The sequence below is a fragment of the Antedon bifida genome, chromosome 11, assembly GCF_963402885.1.
Source record: "Antedon bifida chromosome 11, ecAntBifi1.1, whole genome shotgun sequence".
NCBI lineage: Eukaryota > Metazoa > Echinodermata > Crinoidea > Comatulida > Antedonidae > Antedon > Antedon bifida.
In genome coordinates this window covers 13,707,422-13,725,187 of record NC_136236.1, presented here as the reverse complement: position 1 = coordinate 13,725,187, position 17,766 = coordinate 13,707,422, and the positions used below count along the sequence as shown (strand labels likewise).

The 17,766-nt window shown below is 31.4% G+C and overlaps 1 protein-coding gene and 1 long non-coding RNA gene across 3 annotated transcripts in view; one reads left to right on the top strand and one right to left on the bottom strand.

The window, feature by feature from the left end:
- LOC144855957 (uncharacterized) overlaps window positions 1-17,766 on the top strand; it is a 50,350-nt gene that overhangs the window by 1,392 nt on the left and 31,192 nt on the right. For both annotated transcript variants that reach the window (XR_013614888.1, XM_078713923.1), the window contains exons 2-4: window positions 8,461-8,526; window positions 15,114-15,208; window positions 16,872-17,049. Coding sequence is in view for 1 of the 2 variants with exons in the window: in XM_078713923.1 (XP_078570049.1) it covers window positions 8,461-8,526; window positions 15,114-15,208; window positions 16,872-17,049 (339 nt within the window). In the remaining variant the exon portion in view is untranslated. The remainder of the gene's footprint in view (window positions 1-8,460; window positions 8,527-15,113; window positions 15,209-16,871; window positions 17,050-17,766) is intronic.
- LOC144856010 (uncharacterized) overlaps window positions 1-17,766 on the bottom strand; it is a 207,956-nt gene that overhangs the window by 176,112 nt on the left and 14,078 nt on the right. The window lies entirely within an intron of this gene.

Here is a 17,766-nt window from a genome sequence, read left to right as displayed (position 1 = left end):
CCGTAGGTGTTTTTTCTTTGAGGTGCAGTAAACCACAATATCTTTTCCAGACAGAACCCCATCAAGGTAAACAATGTATTTACAGTTGAGGTACTTGGGTATTTTGTCCTTAAATTACACTTGTATTTTATCAGGAAGGATATTTCACATTACTTTTATGAAAGAAAACTATTGATTATTTGTTCTAAAGATGATTTTTTTAAGCTAAATTATTGTCGATTTCTGTTTTAAAAATTGAGCGTTTCATTACTACTGTACTATCATTTAGTGCTTGATGGTGTATTAGTGCCATCTTTGTTTAAAGATGTCGTTAGTAATTAATAGATAATTACATCATCTGATCTCATTACCATATTCATAGTTTTAATTAATGTTATTCAAAGTAGTCTCCAATGGTTTCATGATTTATTTTATATACCCATCTATTGTCACATACCTATACTGTAGTACAGTACTACTGTAGTGTAATGTTGATCACCAGATTGCTTTAAAACCTCTTCTGTGAACACAATTGTACAATTCATGTCTTTTAAAAAATAATTCTTTAGATATCTTTAACTGTAATTTCTCTCAATTTAAATGTATTATTAATGAAATTATTTAAATAATCTTATTTATATTTATGTATTTATTTATATTGGCTTATATTTTATAGTTTAGTTATTTATTTTCAACCTGTTATTGGTGTTTTACACTGTTGGCTTGAAATAAAGAAAAGAAAAGCTACTGTATATTAAACCCTGATATTTTCAGGTACTTTCTTCAACTTTGTAAAGCGGATGACCTTTAAAAGTTCATAATAAACTAAAATATCTGCTTTTTATCTGCTGTATCACATGAGTGGGTTTCAACCAACCATTTTATATTCAACTAATAATCATTAAGTCATGAAAAGAAATAATTCCTGCTTGTACATTAGGTAGTTTAGTGGTTAATTTTCATTTCAGCCTACAGTGTGAATAAACCTTGAAATTACCATTGTCAACAGAAGCACTCACTTTACCATTTTTTTTGTAGATTTTAGTACAATTTACCATTTTGTTCTTGGTATATGAAGTACAGTACAGTATTCCAATTATCTGTAAAAAAAATATTTTACCATTTTATTTTTATAATATTTATTATCTTAAATGTAAAAAAATACCCCAAAATTATATTTTTGTAAACCTTGGGCCACATTTCATTTTGCATTTAAATTTTGTTTAGAAAATGAAAATTTAAGATGTTGAATGAAAGCTACAATTTGCTATGTGGTATCCGTGAGTCAGTCATCGTCAGCATTCTACCATGTTGCTTTGTACAGTAGTATGCGGCCGGCTGCATTGTAATCAAATACGTTGTAAACCTGCTGTTATGTGATGCGTTGTGTCACACTCCTTCTAGACCAACCATTGGTTTAAGGAGTTGAGGTATTGTTGCTGCCAATCATAAGGTTATCAGGTTAAATATCAAAATGGTTTTCATATCAAAATTTCATCAAGAGTTTATCAAAATGTCATAAAGAGTTTATCAAAATTTCATCAAGAGTTTCCATAAAAATTTCATCAAGAGTTTCCATCAAAATTTCATCAAGAGCTTATCAAAATTTCATCAAGAGTTTCATGAGTTTATCAAAATTTCATCAAGAGTTTATCAAAATGTCATCAACAGTTTATCAAAATTTCATAAAGAGTTTATCAAAATTTCATCAAGAGTTTCCATCAAAATTTCATCAAGAGCTTATCAAAATTTCATCAAGAGTTTCATGAGTTTATCAAAATTTCATCAAGAGTTTATCAAAATTTCATCAAGAGTTTATCAAAATTTCATCAAGAGTTTATCAAAATGTCATCAAGCTCTTTATGAATATCAATGGTATTCTTCAATTGTTCTTGGCGGCACTTTGATGTACAGTTTAACATAAGGCCAGGTAAATATTAGGAGTTGATTTACTGTGAAATTTACAAGATACATCCATTCAAGCAGAAAATACTGTGTTTACCTACTTATAAATAGTCAACAATTTATAATTTAGTTTTAAAATGAGGAACCATATTTTATTAAGTTTTGATCATCTTTTTACCCAATGATTCTACAGTCAACTCTCCCAATTCTTTTGGCTGGTCAAATATGTCTGTTTTTCCAGGTTTTTAATGGTAAAATAGAATTTGGGACTGTTTGGACTTCAGTCAAGAAAAGTCTGGTATTGGGAAAGTTTCCAGTTTTTAGAGAGCCTGGTATTGAGAGACTTGACTTTAATACGCACAAGTTCTCAGTCAGGGGCATACTGTACTGTATACAGATAGTGACTGTACTGTAATTCTTTCATAATCATCATATTTTTACTGGCTGATTTTTTTCATTATAATGGATAAATAAATATTTCTCCATGATATAAGCATTCCAACATTGGATAAATAAAATCCTAAATGACATCACTCTAATGGTATAGTATCTCCTGTATCTATATTTAATTGCTGACTCATCATCTTAAAAGCTGTTTTAAAGTCTTTATTTATTACTGCTCTTGTCATGTTGTGACAAATTGATGCTATCATGTTTATTTTCAACATCAACAGTTTAGTGTGACCTCGTTTGGCAGTGTTCACCATCAATTTTCAGATTGGGGAGTTAGTTTTCTTTCCTGTGTGCTGTTTTGTCCCTAGTCCAATCCCTATCTTAACCAGAGTGTACAGTAACTTCTAGAGTACTGTTGTGCTGACAAATATTACAATAATTGGATGAGAGTACAAAATGGCAACCGGAAAATACTCGGATAAGATTTTTTTTCTATAAAATGTTGTTAAATTCCAGAAACAAAAGGGTATACTTCAATGACTTCTGTTGACACCACTAGTCATAGCATTGGAATGTAGGTTGTAGTAGGTTACTCTGTACCTATGTTTAACAACAGCTTGCTTGTCTTGTGTTTACAGTATCATATCATCTAGCAATTGAAACAATATTTTGTCAGAAAAGATTGAAACAATGTTTCAATTCTATCCAATTGAAATTTAAACTATACGAATCTGTCTGGCCCTTTCTCATCATAAAGTCCACTCAGCTTTCAATTTACACCATCTACTGTACACTTTTTACTGTATCGCCACATTTATTTTATAAAAGGTTTTGACTAGATATTGAACTGTGAGGAGTATGACATGATTGAAAACTAGAGCATAAACAAAAAAAAATTATTACTGGATCCTAACTGCTAGTCGGAAGTTCATTAACGTACTGTATATTAATACGGATAATGCACTGAGTATACTAATTACAGGATTGTCACTAAAGTGTTCATTGTAATAAACTAACACTGTGTCAGTGTGTGTCTTTTATCCTGTGTACCTGAAGTACAGTACTTGCAAGTATTAGTATACAAATACAGACATACAAGTTTTTAGCAAAATATTGTCATAGCAGTGGTTTACACCAATTACTGGAAATATTGTTGATCATTATAGCCTTGCTATAGTAGCTGTTTATTTCAATCAAGCTACAGTAATTGTTTGCATATTTTAAGAAGATCATTATGTACAGTATTCCCAAAGGAAATTGTAACAAGTTAATTACCAGATATTGCAATAATTCAACTGTAATTTCCAGTGGCTTCATACTCTACTTGTTTTGACGTTGTATATCATATTGTAGGATGGACTATTTATTGTTTAACCAACATTTTATGGTAGTTCATTTAGATGGACTCTCTGAAAAAAACCTGAAACTCACCCCAAACCAGACTATTTTTGTAGATGTCCAAAAGGTCTGAAATTCTTTTTTACCATTAAAAACACATCCAGATAATTCCAGACTTTTCAGAAAATCAGTCATTTGTATGCCAGTATTGGGAGAGAAAATTTAAATTCTGAAAGAAAGAAAGAAATTATAATTTAGTATTTTCTATTACCTAGCAATTTAATGCATGATTTATGTTTTAGAATTCAAAGGTGATTTATAAATAAATTTAAGGTGAGAATAAAAATTCAAATAACATTTTGCACAGAGCAGAAATTCATTGCATGCCTTTCTATGGACAATTGACAGGTTGAATTTCTAATGATTCAGTGATGGAGTTATTGTTCACTATCCATGCATGTAATAGATAATCCGTTATAAATTAATACATTTAACACGGATATCATCAACAATACAGCCAACAATAACCTACTATAATAACCAGTATTCAACGTAAATATCCGTGAAATTCAAAGTGGTATTGTTTGATTTTCGCAAAAATAGGAAAGATGTGTTTAATTTGTCTAAATTTTAAACAATATTATATAATTTAGTTGCATACAGTACAGTACTCTTTCCTTACTATCTTCCATATTAATTTATTTTAAAGATGCATCCCTTTTCCCTGCTATCTTCATGGAAGCTGGAAAACTGCAAACATAAAGTATTTGTTTGAGAACATTTTGTCCTTATAGCTGCTGGCAGCACTCTCGCTTGCAATTTGTAATTCTATTATTTCTACCCAAAGATTTAAGTTTATTTATTCATTTCAATCATTCATCTTTTTATTTCGGAATACCATGATTACATAATATCCATATCAAAAGAAAGAAGCTTACAGTAATCTAAGAAATCACTGTACAGATTTATACAAACAAAAAAAGAGTTGAGGTTGTACAAGATGTACAAAATGTGATCAAATAGAGATAACAGAGAAATAGAGAACATAAAAATTGGAATTTTAAATTATGAATAACAATTAGTTATGAACAAGAATGTTTTTAAAGAATATGAATATTATTATCTGATGTATTTAAGTATAAAACTTGCTCCAAATAATGAGAGAGAGAGAAGTCATGATTCAACGTTTTGATCTTATTTGATCATCATCATCAGGAATGAATGATGTAATAGAAGTTGATGTTTTTAGAGGTTGGTTAATTATCTCAGTATTACCTAAGTGCTCTATTTGACTTTTATACTGTATTCCACTTCACTAATATGTATTTAAAAAAGAGTTAATAGTGTTCCTGATTGTAAAATTGCCGAAAGATATTTGAATACGTGAAGATCTTATCTTGAAGACTCTTTTCCTGTAGTTTTGCTCGCGAGGCCGTGTTGTAGACAGTGAAGCATTCATGAATCGCCTTATCATTTCAACTGGAAACTTGTGAATTTACATTTGTTATTTTAGGAAATTAATCATATTCATAATGTAGGATATCTCCAGATGAGATATTGTTAATAAACATTGAGCACTTAAATGTTCAAAATATTATTTTAAACTTATAAATAAATGCAAGGATTAATTGTTATTTCCTTTTTTGAAATGGTTCGACTGTCTATTGCCGCACCTACTGTGGCACAGTGCAATGGTTCGACTGTCTTTCGCCGCACCTACTGTGGCACAGTGCAATGGTTCGACTGTCTTTCGCCGCATCTATTAATGGTACAGTGCATTGACTTTCACTGTTTGATTATTGTTCGAGGAATAGGAACTTTGTTATTAGAAGCAAAATAATTATATATTTCTCGTAGATCAATCAGTTTTTCCCTCAGGCATTAAGAAAATGCACAGTTTTGTAATACTTTCTTATTTGAATATTTTGTGATGGATGACCATGTTTGGCCAAATGTCCAAGATTACTGTTGACCATGTAGAAGATTACCTGTTAGCGTTTCATAACCACACAAATCCTGTCAAAACCTCACTTATAAATCATCTTATACACTTTTATGACGTCAATATATAGCCTCTCATTCCCATTTAAAACTAATATTATTTCCAATTACAACCAATACAGTTTAGTATAGTAAATCTCAAGGTGACTGTCGTTTCTAATACTGTAGATAATACACTTTTATTTCATTTACTGTATTATGCCAAGTTGCTTTTTTGTCAAATCATCCTACTGTATCGGCCGAGTTTGAACAGTTTGCTATAATTAATTTCGGCATAATTCTTAATAAAAAAATGTCCAAACATTCAGTAGTTTTGCATGTGAAGCAGAATATCTTTCTGACATTTTGCTCGTATGATCGTGGTGTGTGTTGTTAATTGACTTCAATAATTATTGTGTTTTTCCTACAGTAGGGTTTCCCGTAATTTTAGGCTAAATCATAATTTTGCGCAGTTTGAATGTATTCCGTAGTTTTTATCTCCGTTTTCATAAATTCATTGGGCATCATCAGTGGCTATTGCGGACGCTCCATACTACTTGGCCCTGCCATATTATATCATATGTTTGGCACGCCTACTTTAACCAATGTACTCAATTTTGCAATATTAAACCTGGTAGATTATCTGTCTCTGGTTGTCATTAATTTTGCTCATTCTCGTGGAAACATTTGATTCAATTAAATTATCCAAGAACAAGCTTTCACTGTTGCTGCTCTGTCATTATGGACCTATCATGATATTCAATTAAAGCTCATTGTGTTTTTGAAAAGAAAAATATCTTGTGGCAGTAATGACTAGGTATTATAATAAGATACTAACAGTATCGACAGTACCTTTATAAATGTACAGTTGGCTACTGTATACATTAGTATTTTGTTGGTTTATCTTGCTTCTACAGTATTCCCATTACAGTATAATAAAAAGGACAACTATACTATTAGTACACAATTTCTTTTGAAGACAAATTATAATTGCCCATTTATAATATAGTGAAAAAGAACAATCTTACATACAATTAATACAATAATATTGCTAATATTTAAGAAATTATCATTATCATTACTATTTTTTAAAGAAGATACACTTTTATCTCAATTATGAAAGATCCGATAATATTTACCAAACTATTTTGGCATTACAATTAGGGCCTGTTTCTGCTGCAACTGCTCAAAATACGGTATAAAATACGGTATTTTTTATACCGTATTTTTTAGTACCCCGTTTCTGCTAACAATACTTCTTGGGTGGTCGTGTTAAATTTCATCCTTTTTACCCAAATTGCCATTCATTTATTTGGTCGATAATTAAAAGTCGCAATAAAGGAAGTTACGCCTCACTTTCAACAGGCTAGCCCTAGTGATAGAGATGTTGTGAGAGCACAGAAAACATCGTAATGGGGACAAGTAATTCGTTCCCTCCCCGAGTTTGTCTTTTGCAATGTTGTACTGCTTTCGCAGGCTCTTCAGCTTTGAGTTTACTTGCTTTGGAGACAAGTCTATTCCTTACTCCTGCTTTATTTTTTTAGAAATGTCTTTATAAATGTGGTTGTCCCTTTTATTACCTTTTAGTTGGCCGGACATTTAGCTTCCCCTCCCCCTCCTTCCCCACACCCTCCTTCCCCACACCCTCCTTCCCCACACCCTCCTTCCCCACACCCTCCTTCCCCACACAGATTTATATAGTAAATACTGTGACGTCTTCGCTCCACATTTTCGCCGAATATATCTATACACGTGTGTAAAACAGCTGACGGCGACAGAAAATAAAAACACGATATTGACCTCATGTCGCAGGTAAAAAAAAATACGGTATTTTTTATTGGCAGCAGAAAAGGGTACAAAAAATATGGTATAAATTTGTAAATACCGTATTTTATCCACAAATTTTGTGGGGAAAATACGGTATACAAAATACGGTATTTTTTTATGAGCGCAGTTTCTGCTGCCAAAAAAATACGGTATAAATACGGTATTCAAAAAATATCGTATAAAATACGGTATTTTCTTGGCAGCAGAAACAGGGCCTTACAGAGTGCATTATCCGTGTTTTCTAAACATTTTTTAGTATAATATTAATTGGACATAAACACCATTAGCTTAAAAACATTCTCTAGACAAAGAGCTTTGATAAGATGAAACTACTATAAATTTAAAATCACTGAGTATTTGTACATCAATTGATTTGTTAATGAAAAGACAATAAGTCAAGAATTGAAAGACTCGCAACCATAACCAAACTTCAACTTTAATAGAAAGTTCACTGCTACTATTAATAACAATAAGATTTATTTCTATTGTTCTTGGTTTTATGTGATTACGGAAATGGCACATTGTTTCAGTGTTAAGTCTGCAGGTGGGTACGCGTGCCTAGACAAAACCAGCTGAAAATATCAAATTAATCTAGAGTTAAACTGCGTTCCATACACACGACATGTAGCGATCGGAACAAGCCTTTTTTAAAGGCAGAATGAAGACTTTGGATTTTGATACGTTTAATTTTCCCGATTTGACTCGTAAACATGGATTACGTAGACATGTTAGTTTTTCGGAAGTTGAACGGCGGTGTATAAATACATACTTAAATCAAGTCGCTTTAGAGGTATGTTTTCTGTTGGTCCAAGAGGTAATGTTCTAGCCAGTGAAGAAATGGTTTTACTACATAGTGTGCTGCAGTTGTTTACTAACTCAACTGTACACTATTGCTAATTCACAAACGTTTTCTATATGCTATATTTTATCATTTCTACATTATGAATCAAAATGTATTGACTAACATGCAAATGTGAATATTACTGATAATATTTAAATGTGTTATTGATTGCTTCTCTTATTTCATTTTTAATTTAGATGGCTGATGTTCGTCGGATTAAGGTCATCACCCTTGACGACCGTACGTTGGAATTTCAACTTCAGGTTAGCTTAATCATACTTATTACTAGATTTTGTTTGTTATGTACACATTATGATTTGCTTTATTAATTAATTTCTAATTTATCAAACTTTACTTTTAAATATTGTTATGTTTGGTTTACAGTATAGTGCGTGAGCCATCAGTAAACATTCGAAATATATGAATATTTGTTTTATAAACCAGTTTCGCGTCAACATCATATTGCTCCTACTCTCTGTCTAATTTATTGATAATATCATGCATTTGTTAAGCCAATAATCCTATAATCCCATTTTGTGTTAATCCCATAAAAGGCCCATGCTATGCTATTTCAAACATCTCCCTATTAATGATGACCTATGCTTATCTAACATCTGCCTATCTAAATCGCTTTTTGTTCTGCGATATTTAATTTTTGGCAGTTCACTATTTTGATATCAAGACATGACAAACTGTAGGAACAAGGACTTTGAAGCTCTGTCTACACTATCAAACTAGTTTTTTTTTAAAGTGTGATGTGCCCAAATATGACATCATCATGTCGTTATATTTCATAATGCACATAACATTTTTTTGTCGCATAAAGTTTGATAGTGTAGCTTAAGTCAGGAAATTAGTATTTTTTTTTTAAATTTTAGTTATAAAATGCTATTTTTAAATAACATTTACAGGTTTAAATTTAGAAAACTATGAATAAAATCAAACTGGATTACTGACGTTAGTTCCTGTACATACAAAACATTTTCTTGTAAAAACGGTAAAAATAGTAAGTAGCGCAATTGCTCTACAACTCTATGATGTAATGTTAAATCAAGTCAACGTTACTGTACATGGTATGATTATGAATATTATGAGAGAAATATGTTAAGTTTCATGAAATAACAAAGAATTAGAACATAAAACTGTAAACATAAAATTTAAATTGGTCATAATAATATACATCTGCACTGCACTGTTCACATCATTGACAAAGGAATACTAAATACTGTAGGTCATCAAAGAATAGAAAAAAATACAAAAGCAATCAACTAGATGACAAACAGAACGCACTATAATGAGAGCAAATCTAGTTATTCTCCTTGGCTCGTAATGAACACACAAAGAGGATTGGAGCTGTGAATGTTATTAAATTGTATGCCGCACAATTACCACCAGTATGCTTTATAGAATAATTCTCTCCTTGATTTGAGGAGAGCCTTGATTTGTGTAGTGCTGAGTTGTGCCAAGGATTTTTTAGTTAAAATGTTTACCAATGATTATAGTATGTTGTTTGTCTTTAGGCCATTGAATACAGTACTAATAATACTTACAGTATTAGTTAGTGGACCACAGTATAATCCAGATCAGGGGCTAACTGTTTGCCTATTAGATCGACATATTTAATACATTAGTAAGGTTTTAATATGGTATTAATGCCTGTCACCTTGCGTACTGTATGTTGTGGTTATAGTACATGCTTTTGTTTTCACAATGGAAAGACTGTTTATTTATTATACTTTGTACAATGTGTTCAGATCTTGAACTTAAGTCGCAGAATTGGTATTATAGCTTGATTAAAACAATGAAATTAGTGTAAAAAAGTAGAAAGCATTTGCTATTCAATCTATAAAATTGCTTGCTTTTCTTTTACTGTACATTGCTTTCCTATGGTGTAATTCATTGATTTTGAAACGATATATCTTCAACCATGTTCGTTAATCTAAAAACTTGTGTACACAGTAATGTGTCAGAATTGGACAGCAAGTGGGTTGCGTTAATGGGTTCAATCAAGGTTGTTGACCTGATCGTAGTGTTTATTCAGGTGATTCAAATCAAAGTATTTTAACAATTATTAAATCTTTAATATTATGTTTTAAAATTTTTGTAGATTTAATTTTTTTCATTTAACTTTAAAAAGGATGCGTGTCAATTGGTGAATCAAAATTTTTGAGCTGAATAGCATTTTGTTTCCCTTTCCATTAGATACAGTAGTATTACAATTTGTCTATTCACTTAATAGATCTTATAATCCCTTGTATGTAGAAGTTTCTCCTAAAAAGTCAGTAAACAAATAATTAATTAAGAGTACCAGTAGTAGTATTGAGTAATAAATTCTGAAATGCCGGTTGTAAGAAACCATGTCTATGAATGAAATGACAAACTACCAATGTTTAATAAGTAAATAAACGATAATTTGTTGTGTAAAGTCTGGTATAAACTTCAAAGGTTAATATCCTATAAAATATGTATTGTTTACTCTATCTTCTCTAATAATTATCAGGTGAATTATTGATCACAAATACATGATATGATTTTGGTTTAACACAATGAGTTTACCGGTTACTCTGAAGATATTTAGTACTTCCTGTTTGCATGCTGTCAACAAAGGGTTTAGTATATTACATCCGGTAGCACCGTATAGCATCAAAACCTGTTAAAGGAATACACCCCTATCCGTCAAAAATCTTCAGATTAAAACCTAATCATAGGCAGAACCATAGGGTGGGCTTCTCCTTAAGTTATGAACATTGTTAAAGAGTAGGTTATTATTTTTTGTCATCCCAAAAATATGTAATATTATGTCAAGGTAAATCACAATGGTATTTATCTAAAAGCATACTGTACTGTACTATAGTGTACTACTGTGTATAATGTTTCTATGCTAAAAGCAAGTAACATTTTTGTCGCATTTTGCTTATTGACCTTTGCGACCTCATCACTGTTGAACGTTTTTATTGCCGCAGCATTTCAATTGAAATTGAGCTGAGTCAGCATTAAGCCTAATATTATCAGAATACAACGACGACACAAGCTTGATGCATTGAAATGAGGAGTGCCTGTCTGATAAACAATGTGATGTGAGAATATATTACACACTTGTTACTTAACGATCTTAAGTGTTCTTTCAACTCGTTATTTCAAACTTAGATTCCATTCGATGCTGTAGCCATACAGCACAAAACTAATTCCGCAGATAGGGCGGATTTTATGAATGATATCGTTAATTGGCTATAGTAGTTATATGGTTTTATGGTATACAGTACTGTACATTATACTAGAAATACAATGACTAATCAATTATTTTGCTTTCATATTTTAACAAAGAAAGAGAATAACTATATAATACTAATCAATTTTGTTGTTGTAAAAAATACTCATTCAAAGAAAAATAGGAATTGGATTCCCCATTCAGTAAATTCTACTTCAGTTTCTGTGAACTAATGTTGAGGAATAATTTAAAATGAGAAAAATAAACCAGTTTTCCCTGTTAATAGTGTATATTTCAGTTTCTATACTCATAATGATAAATTATATCAGATGTACAGTAACAAAAGGCTGTCCGTTTTCTTAATTAAAGCCTAAATGGTTGGTTTATTGATTTTGAAAAGCTACTGTATAGTTTAGTATAGAATCCAATAACATGTTTGTAATATTTTCACATTGCTTTTATAATACTCATACTTTTATAGCAATTTAAAAAAAGAATTTCCTAAAAAAAAAATGTTTGTTTTGTTCATCTTCATACCTCGTTTCATAATATTCTATTTTATGTCCAGGCTATTTTGTCTTGGTGTCTGAAAACAGTTGAACTCCTTCGTCAACATTCTGTGTTTTTTTTTAATAGTCATTACGTTTTGTTTGAGTTGTGGTCCACCCCAGGGTCATGTAGGGTACGCTTCTTATTCAATCCCTGTGTAAATTAAACATAGTTCACCTTTGTGTAAATATTTTGTTGATTTTTTTAACCACCAACTTAATTCTCAAATTCCATTCAAAATATTTGACACTTTGTTTTGTCTGCAACTTGTTTTACAATTTTGTTTTCTACATTTACAAAAATAGCAAGTTACTATAAATACTATGTATTTATTATCAATATTTTTCCTGTTAGAAATCTACAGTGAAAACATTAATTGATATGTATTAAATTTGGCTCACATTTGTGAGTTTAGATGAAATTTAATTTTTTTAGTTAGTTTATTGTTTAATAATTCATTCATTCATTTCCTTTATTTCAGATAATATATCCATTTCAAAACATACAAAACAAATAGAGAAACAATTTCACTGGGAAATTAACAATAGTGCCATCTTCCACAAAACAACCTAAAACATCCTAAAATATCAATTTGCACCAACGCTGTTTGTATATTTAAGATCAAACTACACATTCTTAACATGAATGATGTAAGTACTATATGTAGTTATTGCACATCTCCTGTATAAACACATCATGTTGTTATTAGGTAAAATGATATTGAATAATTGAGGACTTGTCATCAAAGAAATATTTAATGAAAGTGCTTTAACATCTGTAACAACTTACAATGTTTTGTATGTTAACCACTGATATATCATCACCATTTAATATCTATCACTAACACAACACAGGGGTGCAAACTCTGTCAAAGACAAATTCCTCAAGATTTGATTATGAGGGCCAAGTATAATTCTTTGGCTTAGCACTAACTAGTGTACTCTACCACGCCGTTCCACAACCTATGGGTTGCGACCCAATGTTTGCTGTAAGCTCAAATACACAATGTTGGGTCGCAAGAATTCCCAAAATAGGATCATGGGGTCGCGGTCAAAATTGTTGCGGAACGCTGCTCTACCGTACACGTAGAATAGGACAACATTTTAATTACTGTTGGAAACATCGTTTTTTAATAGATATTACCGTTTTATTATGATTTATGTTCAAGTTGTAAATGTAAGGTTTACTAACTGTACATAGCAACTTTGATTTAAGACGTATATTTACCATACATCAGATCGTTACGTGTGTTACGAAAATGCTCTTTTTACACATCTCTGCGTAATGGCCCATCTGCCACTGAAATTTCTTCAATTAATTTCTACTTCGTGATTGCCAATTTGTCACCGTCACCAACCTTGTATTATCTTATAATTGCCTTTAGGTTTGTGATTTTATGATTAATTTATTCCTGCGACTTCGAGGTCAATCTTTTTGATAAATAATGATATTGTTAAATAAATTATAAAAGTGTAATATAATCAGTTATTTGATTTTAACAGATTTCTGTCTGGTGTTACTGTTAGCAATATAAATAGAACTGCCAGAAGAACTAATTAGTACTGTAACTTTTGACAATTACTGTATGTAAAGTGTCAAGTATTAATTGTAACTTTGTCGGATGTTAGGTGTTTGTATTGAGCAGACAGCCTGATGTGTCTCCTGCTATCGTATACTATCTGACAATGGCAGAGTCGAGACACGTGTCTAACTGGAATTTTAATCTTTGTTGGTTCATGCGTTTAAATTAAGTTTTATTATTCGGTTTGTTGTGTATATTATTAGCAGGTTATTAAACTTGGTCAAATGATATTTTTCTTTGGTACTAATTTTCTTATCAAAAATGTATAGTAAATGGTTCATTCCTTTAAACATTTTTAAAGAGAGCTCTATTTTACAGAAAGATGCAATCACTCAAACTGCTCGACCATATAATTCTTTACATATAAGAAAGAAATCCAATGTAGGCTAACACCCATTATTGCTTTGGAATGAGAATGCATTACCCCAGTGTATTAGTATGCGGTGTGGTTAAAACAACCAAGTGCAAAAATAGAAAACACCTAGAATTTTAGTTATTGATCATATGGAGTCAGGCATTTTCAAGAATATTGGTGTAATATTTCATAATACAAATGTGAAAAATGTATCAAAATATTAGATTATACAACTGTTGTACAGTGACAACATGGTGTGCTAGACTTTGAAAAGAAGGCCTGAAGATATAAATTCAATTTCAAGTTTGTTTGTCTTCTTTACTATAGTATCATCAGATTTTTATTAATATACAGTTACCATTAATCATCGCCTTCCAAAATTCTTGAATTTCTACTCCATGTGGACAAAAATACCTACTTGAATGTTATTTTACAGTAAGACCATCAACCCAACCTAATTTTTATACTGCAACCATCCCATAAACTCAGGGTTTTTCACCCACCCTTAAAATGTTGACACCACTTGCATTATGACATTAAAAGACTGCTTTGGTTGAATGCTTACAAGTCATTCATTAATGGAGTATTGTTTTAAAAATAGAAGTTAGCGTTATGAAACCGTAGCATGTGAAACAATCAGATGTTGCTACATTAGATTATCACACAATATACTAATGACTACTTTTCATAATGTCTGCTATAGTTTTTGTTTCTCTATAGGATACCTAAATATTACATTATCTACTGATAAATAAAACATACTAAATCTGAAGGCTGAATAGTGAAACAATAGACTATATGTCTGTTAGTAAAACCCCTCTTTTGAGACACTCCTATTCAGGAAACCCCCCTTCTAAGGTGACACTTTCTTGTGAAACAAACAAAGGGAAAATAACCCTCTATTCATAAGACGCCCCAGGGTTCCGAGGCTCGGGTAAAAATACAGTAATGTGTTGCATTTTATTGAGATCAAGTTCAGTTTATAATTAAAAAAATAAAAACATATTCAAAGTATTAATTACAATTCACTTTTATGTAATTTTTATATATCAATACATTCCTTTGTATTGACTTGTTGTGAGCTTGTTATTTTATTGTTTAGTTTTTCAAAATAATGTAAACATTTCATTTATAAAATATTCCTTTTCTTCTTCAGCCAAAACTTATGGTAAAAGATCTTCTGGATTTGGTTGCTTCACATTTTTTACTGAAGGAGAAGGGTTACTTTGGACTATCATTTAAAGATACCAAGTAAGTATCTAGGAGAAGAGTTAGTTTTGACTTTCAGAAAGTAAGTATACTGTTGAAGAAGAGTAAGTTTGGACTTTCAGCATGTAAGTATGCTGTAGAAGAATAGTTACTTTGGACTTTCAGTAAGTATACTGTAGAAGAAGAGTTAGTTCGGCTTAGAGCAAGTAATTATTTTGAAGAAGAGTTAGTTTGGACTTTCAGCAAGTAAGTATGCTGTAGAAGAAGAGTTAGTTTGGACTTTCAGCAAGTAATACTGTAGAAGAAGTAAGTTTGGACTTTCAGCAAGTAAGTATATACTGTAGAAGAAGAGTTTGTTTGGTCCCAGGACATGAAATTTCAACTACTACTACTCTACATTGCCAATGCTTTCAACATATTACATTTGTTAATGTCTTTGATCTGTACGCTTGTAATCAGCTAAATATGTTTTTGCAATAATAACATTGTAAGATATTATTGAACATTACCAGCTTATCAAACACTTTTACAAGTACTTGAAGAGATAACAAAATAACTTATCAATTTTCATAATAGTCGGGTAAACAAAGTGAATTTTCCCATAGATTATTTGGTAAAAGGATTTTTAACACCTATTTACATTACACTAATAAGGTTTCAAACTTTTATAGGCCATTTGCAAGATTGTTTTCAATAATTCAATTGGAACACATTTTTATTTTAAATCAGTAAAGACAAAATTTTGTAATCTTTTCCATTTAGATTTATATTTTTACACATAACAATTTAGATCTCTACGATTATAAGTAGAGTGAATACTCTATCCTGCAACCTTTGTCTAAATTTTAGAAATAATCTAAATCTAATATTAATATTATAACTAATAGTAGAAAACAGTAGAAAAAGACTAAGTGAATATTTGAGTTGAAACTGTTAAGTACATAAAGCTTAAGAAGATTTAAACTGTTCTTAAGCTGTTTCCTTTTACTGGTACAATTAAGCTCTTCCTTTTTCTGGAAATGCTATCTGATTGGTTGATTACTAATTATTAATCCTTTGAATAACTATTAAAATAAATTTATGGAGTTGTATATCAGGATCTACTAACTTTACTGTACTATTTCAAAGTATTTGATTTTGATATTACAGTAGAACAGTAGGACCCAACAAAGGGGTGACTCCTGAAAAGGGATTGGCTGTACTGTTGAAGCTATTGCTCGTCATTCTTTTCACATATAGTGGTTCTTATTAAGAAAAAAACATTGAGGTTGTTAATGTTATGAAAACAACGAAATGTATGTTGTTAATGCAGAAATCCAAGCTAATTTTTTATGTTGAACTTTGCATTGTAACTGGGTAACATAAATTTTACGAAGTACGCCCTCTCTTGGCCTAGGTGCTACTTTCACAATTTCTGAAGTGAGACCTCTATTGGCACAAAATTTCAACATACAGGTACTAATACAGTTAAAGTGAGCCCTCAGGCATGGCAACAGCTTGTATGCTAACGGTTTCCCTATTTTACAAACAATAATAGTAATCCTGCTATTGTATGCTTGATCATAAAGTGGTTAGAACACAATAGACTTATGCGTCAGACTGGTACATTACCATATCAAAGCAACGTCTACTACGCCTCAATGATAACTTGTAGCTTACAGGTAAACTAAATCAGCTAACTGACCCAGAAATTTTCTCATTGTAGTTCAAATATCATTTGGTTTGATCCTGAGCGTAAAATCAACGATTACAACATCCCGAAGAAGCCTGAGACGGTAACGTTAAATTTTGGCGTGCGGTGCTATATTGAAAGTATAACGCATCTTGTGGATAGTGGTACGATAGAGTTGTTTTACCTTCAAGCCAAGCTAGCTGTCTTCAAGGTGAGTAATTTTGTTATATAATACATTGTATGCTTCTATTGATATTTTACTTTCTCGCACAAAGGTCAAACAATGCACACAGAATGAGTGACCCTAAAATTTGCAGTCTGGGACCTGCCTTGAAGAATGGGTAACCCTAGAGTTAGCGTTTACAACGATATAGCACCGATGGGATTTTAGGTACATTCGATGTAACTTTAACTCTTATAGGTTTCAGAATGTAACACAAGAACTTCTCATCATCATTGGTATATTGGCTAAACCCATCAGGGGTATATTCAGTGTTTAACCGGTGTAAAAGCTAAACCCATCAGGGGTATATTCACTGTTTAACCGGTGTAAAAAAACCCATCAGGGGTATATTCAGTATTTAACCAGTGTAAAAGCTAAACCCATCAGGGGTATATTCAGTGTTTAACCAGTGTAAAAGCTAAACCCATCAGGGGTATATTCACTGTTTAACCAGTGTAAAAGATAAACCCATCAGGGGTATATTCAGTGTTTAACCGGTGTAAAAGCTAAACCCATCAGGGGTATATTCAGCGTTTAACCGGTGTAAGCTAAACGCATCAGAGGTATGTTCAGTGTTTAACTGGTGTAAAAGCTAAACCCATCAGGAGTATATTCAGCATTTAACCGTTGTAAAAGCTAAACCCATCAGGGGTATATTCAGTGTTTAACCGGTGTAAAAGCTAAACCCATCAGGAGTATATTCAG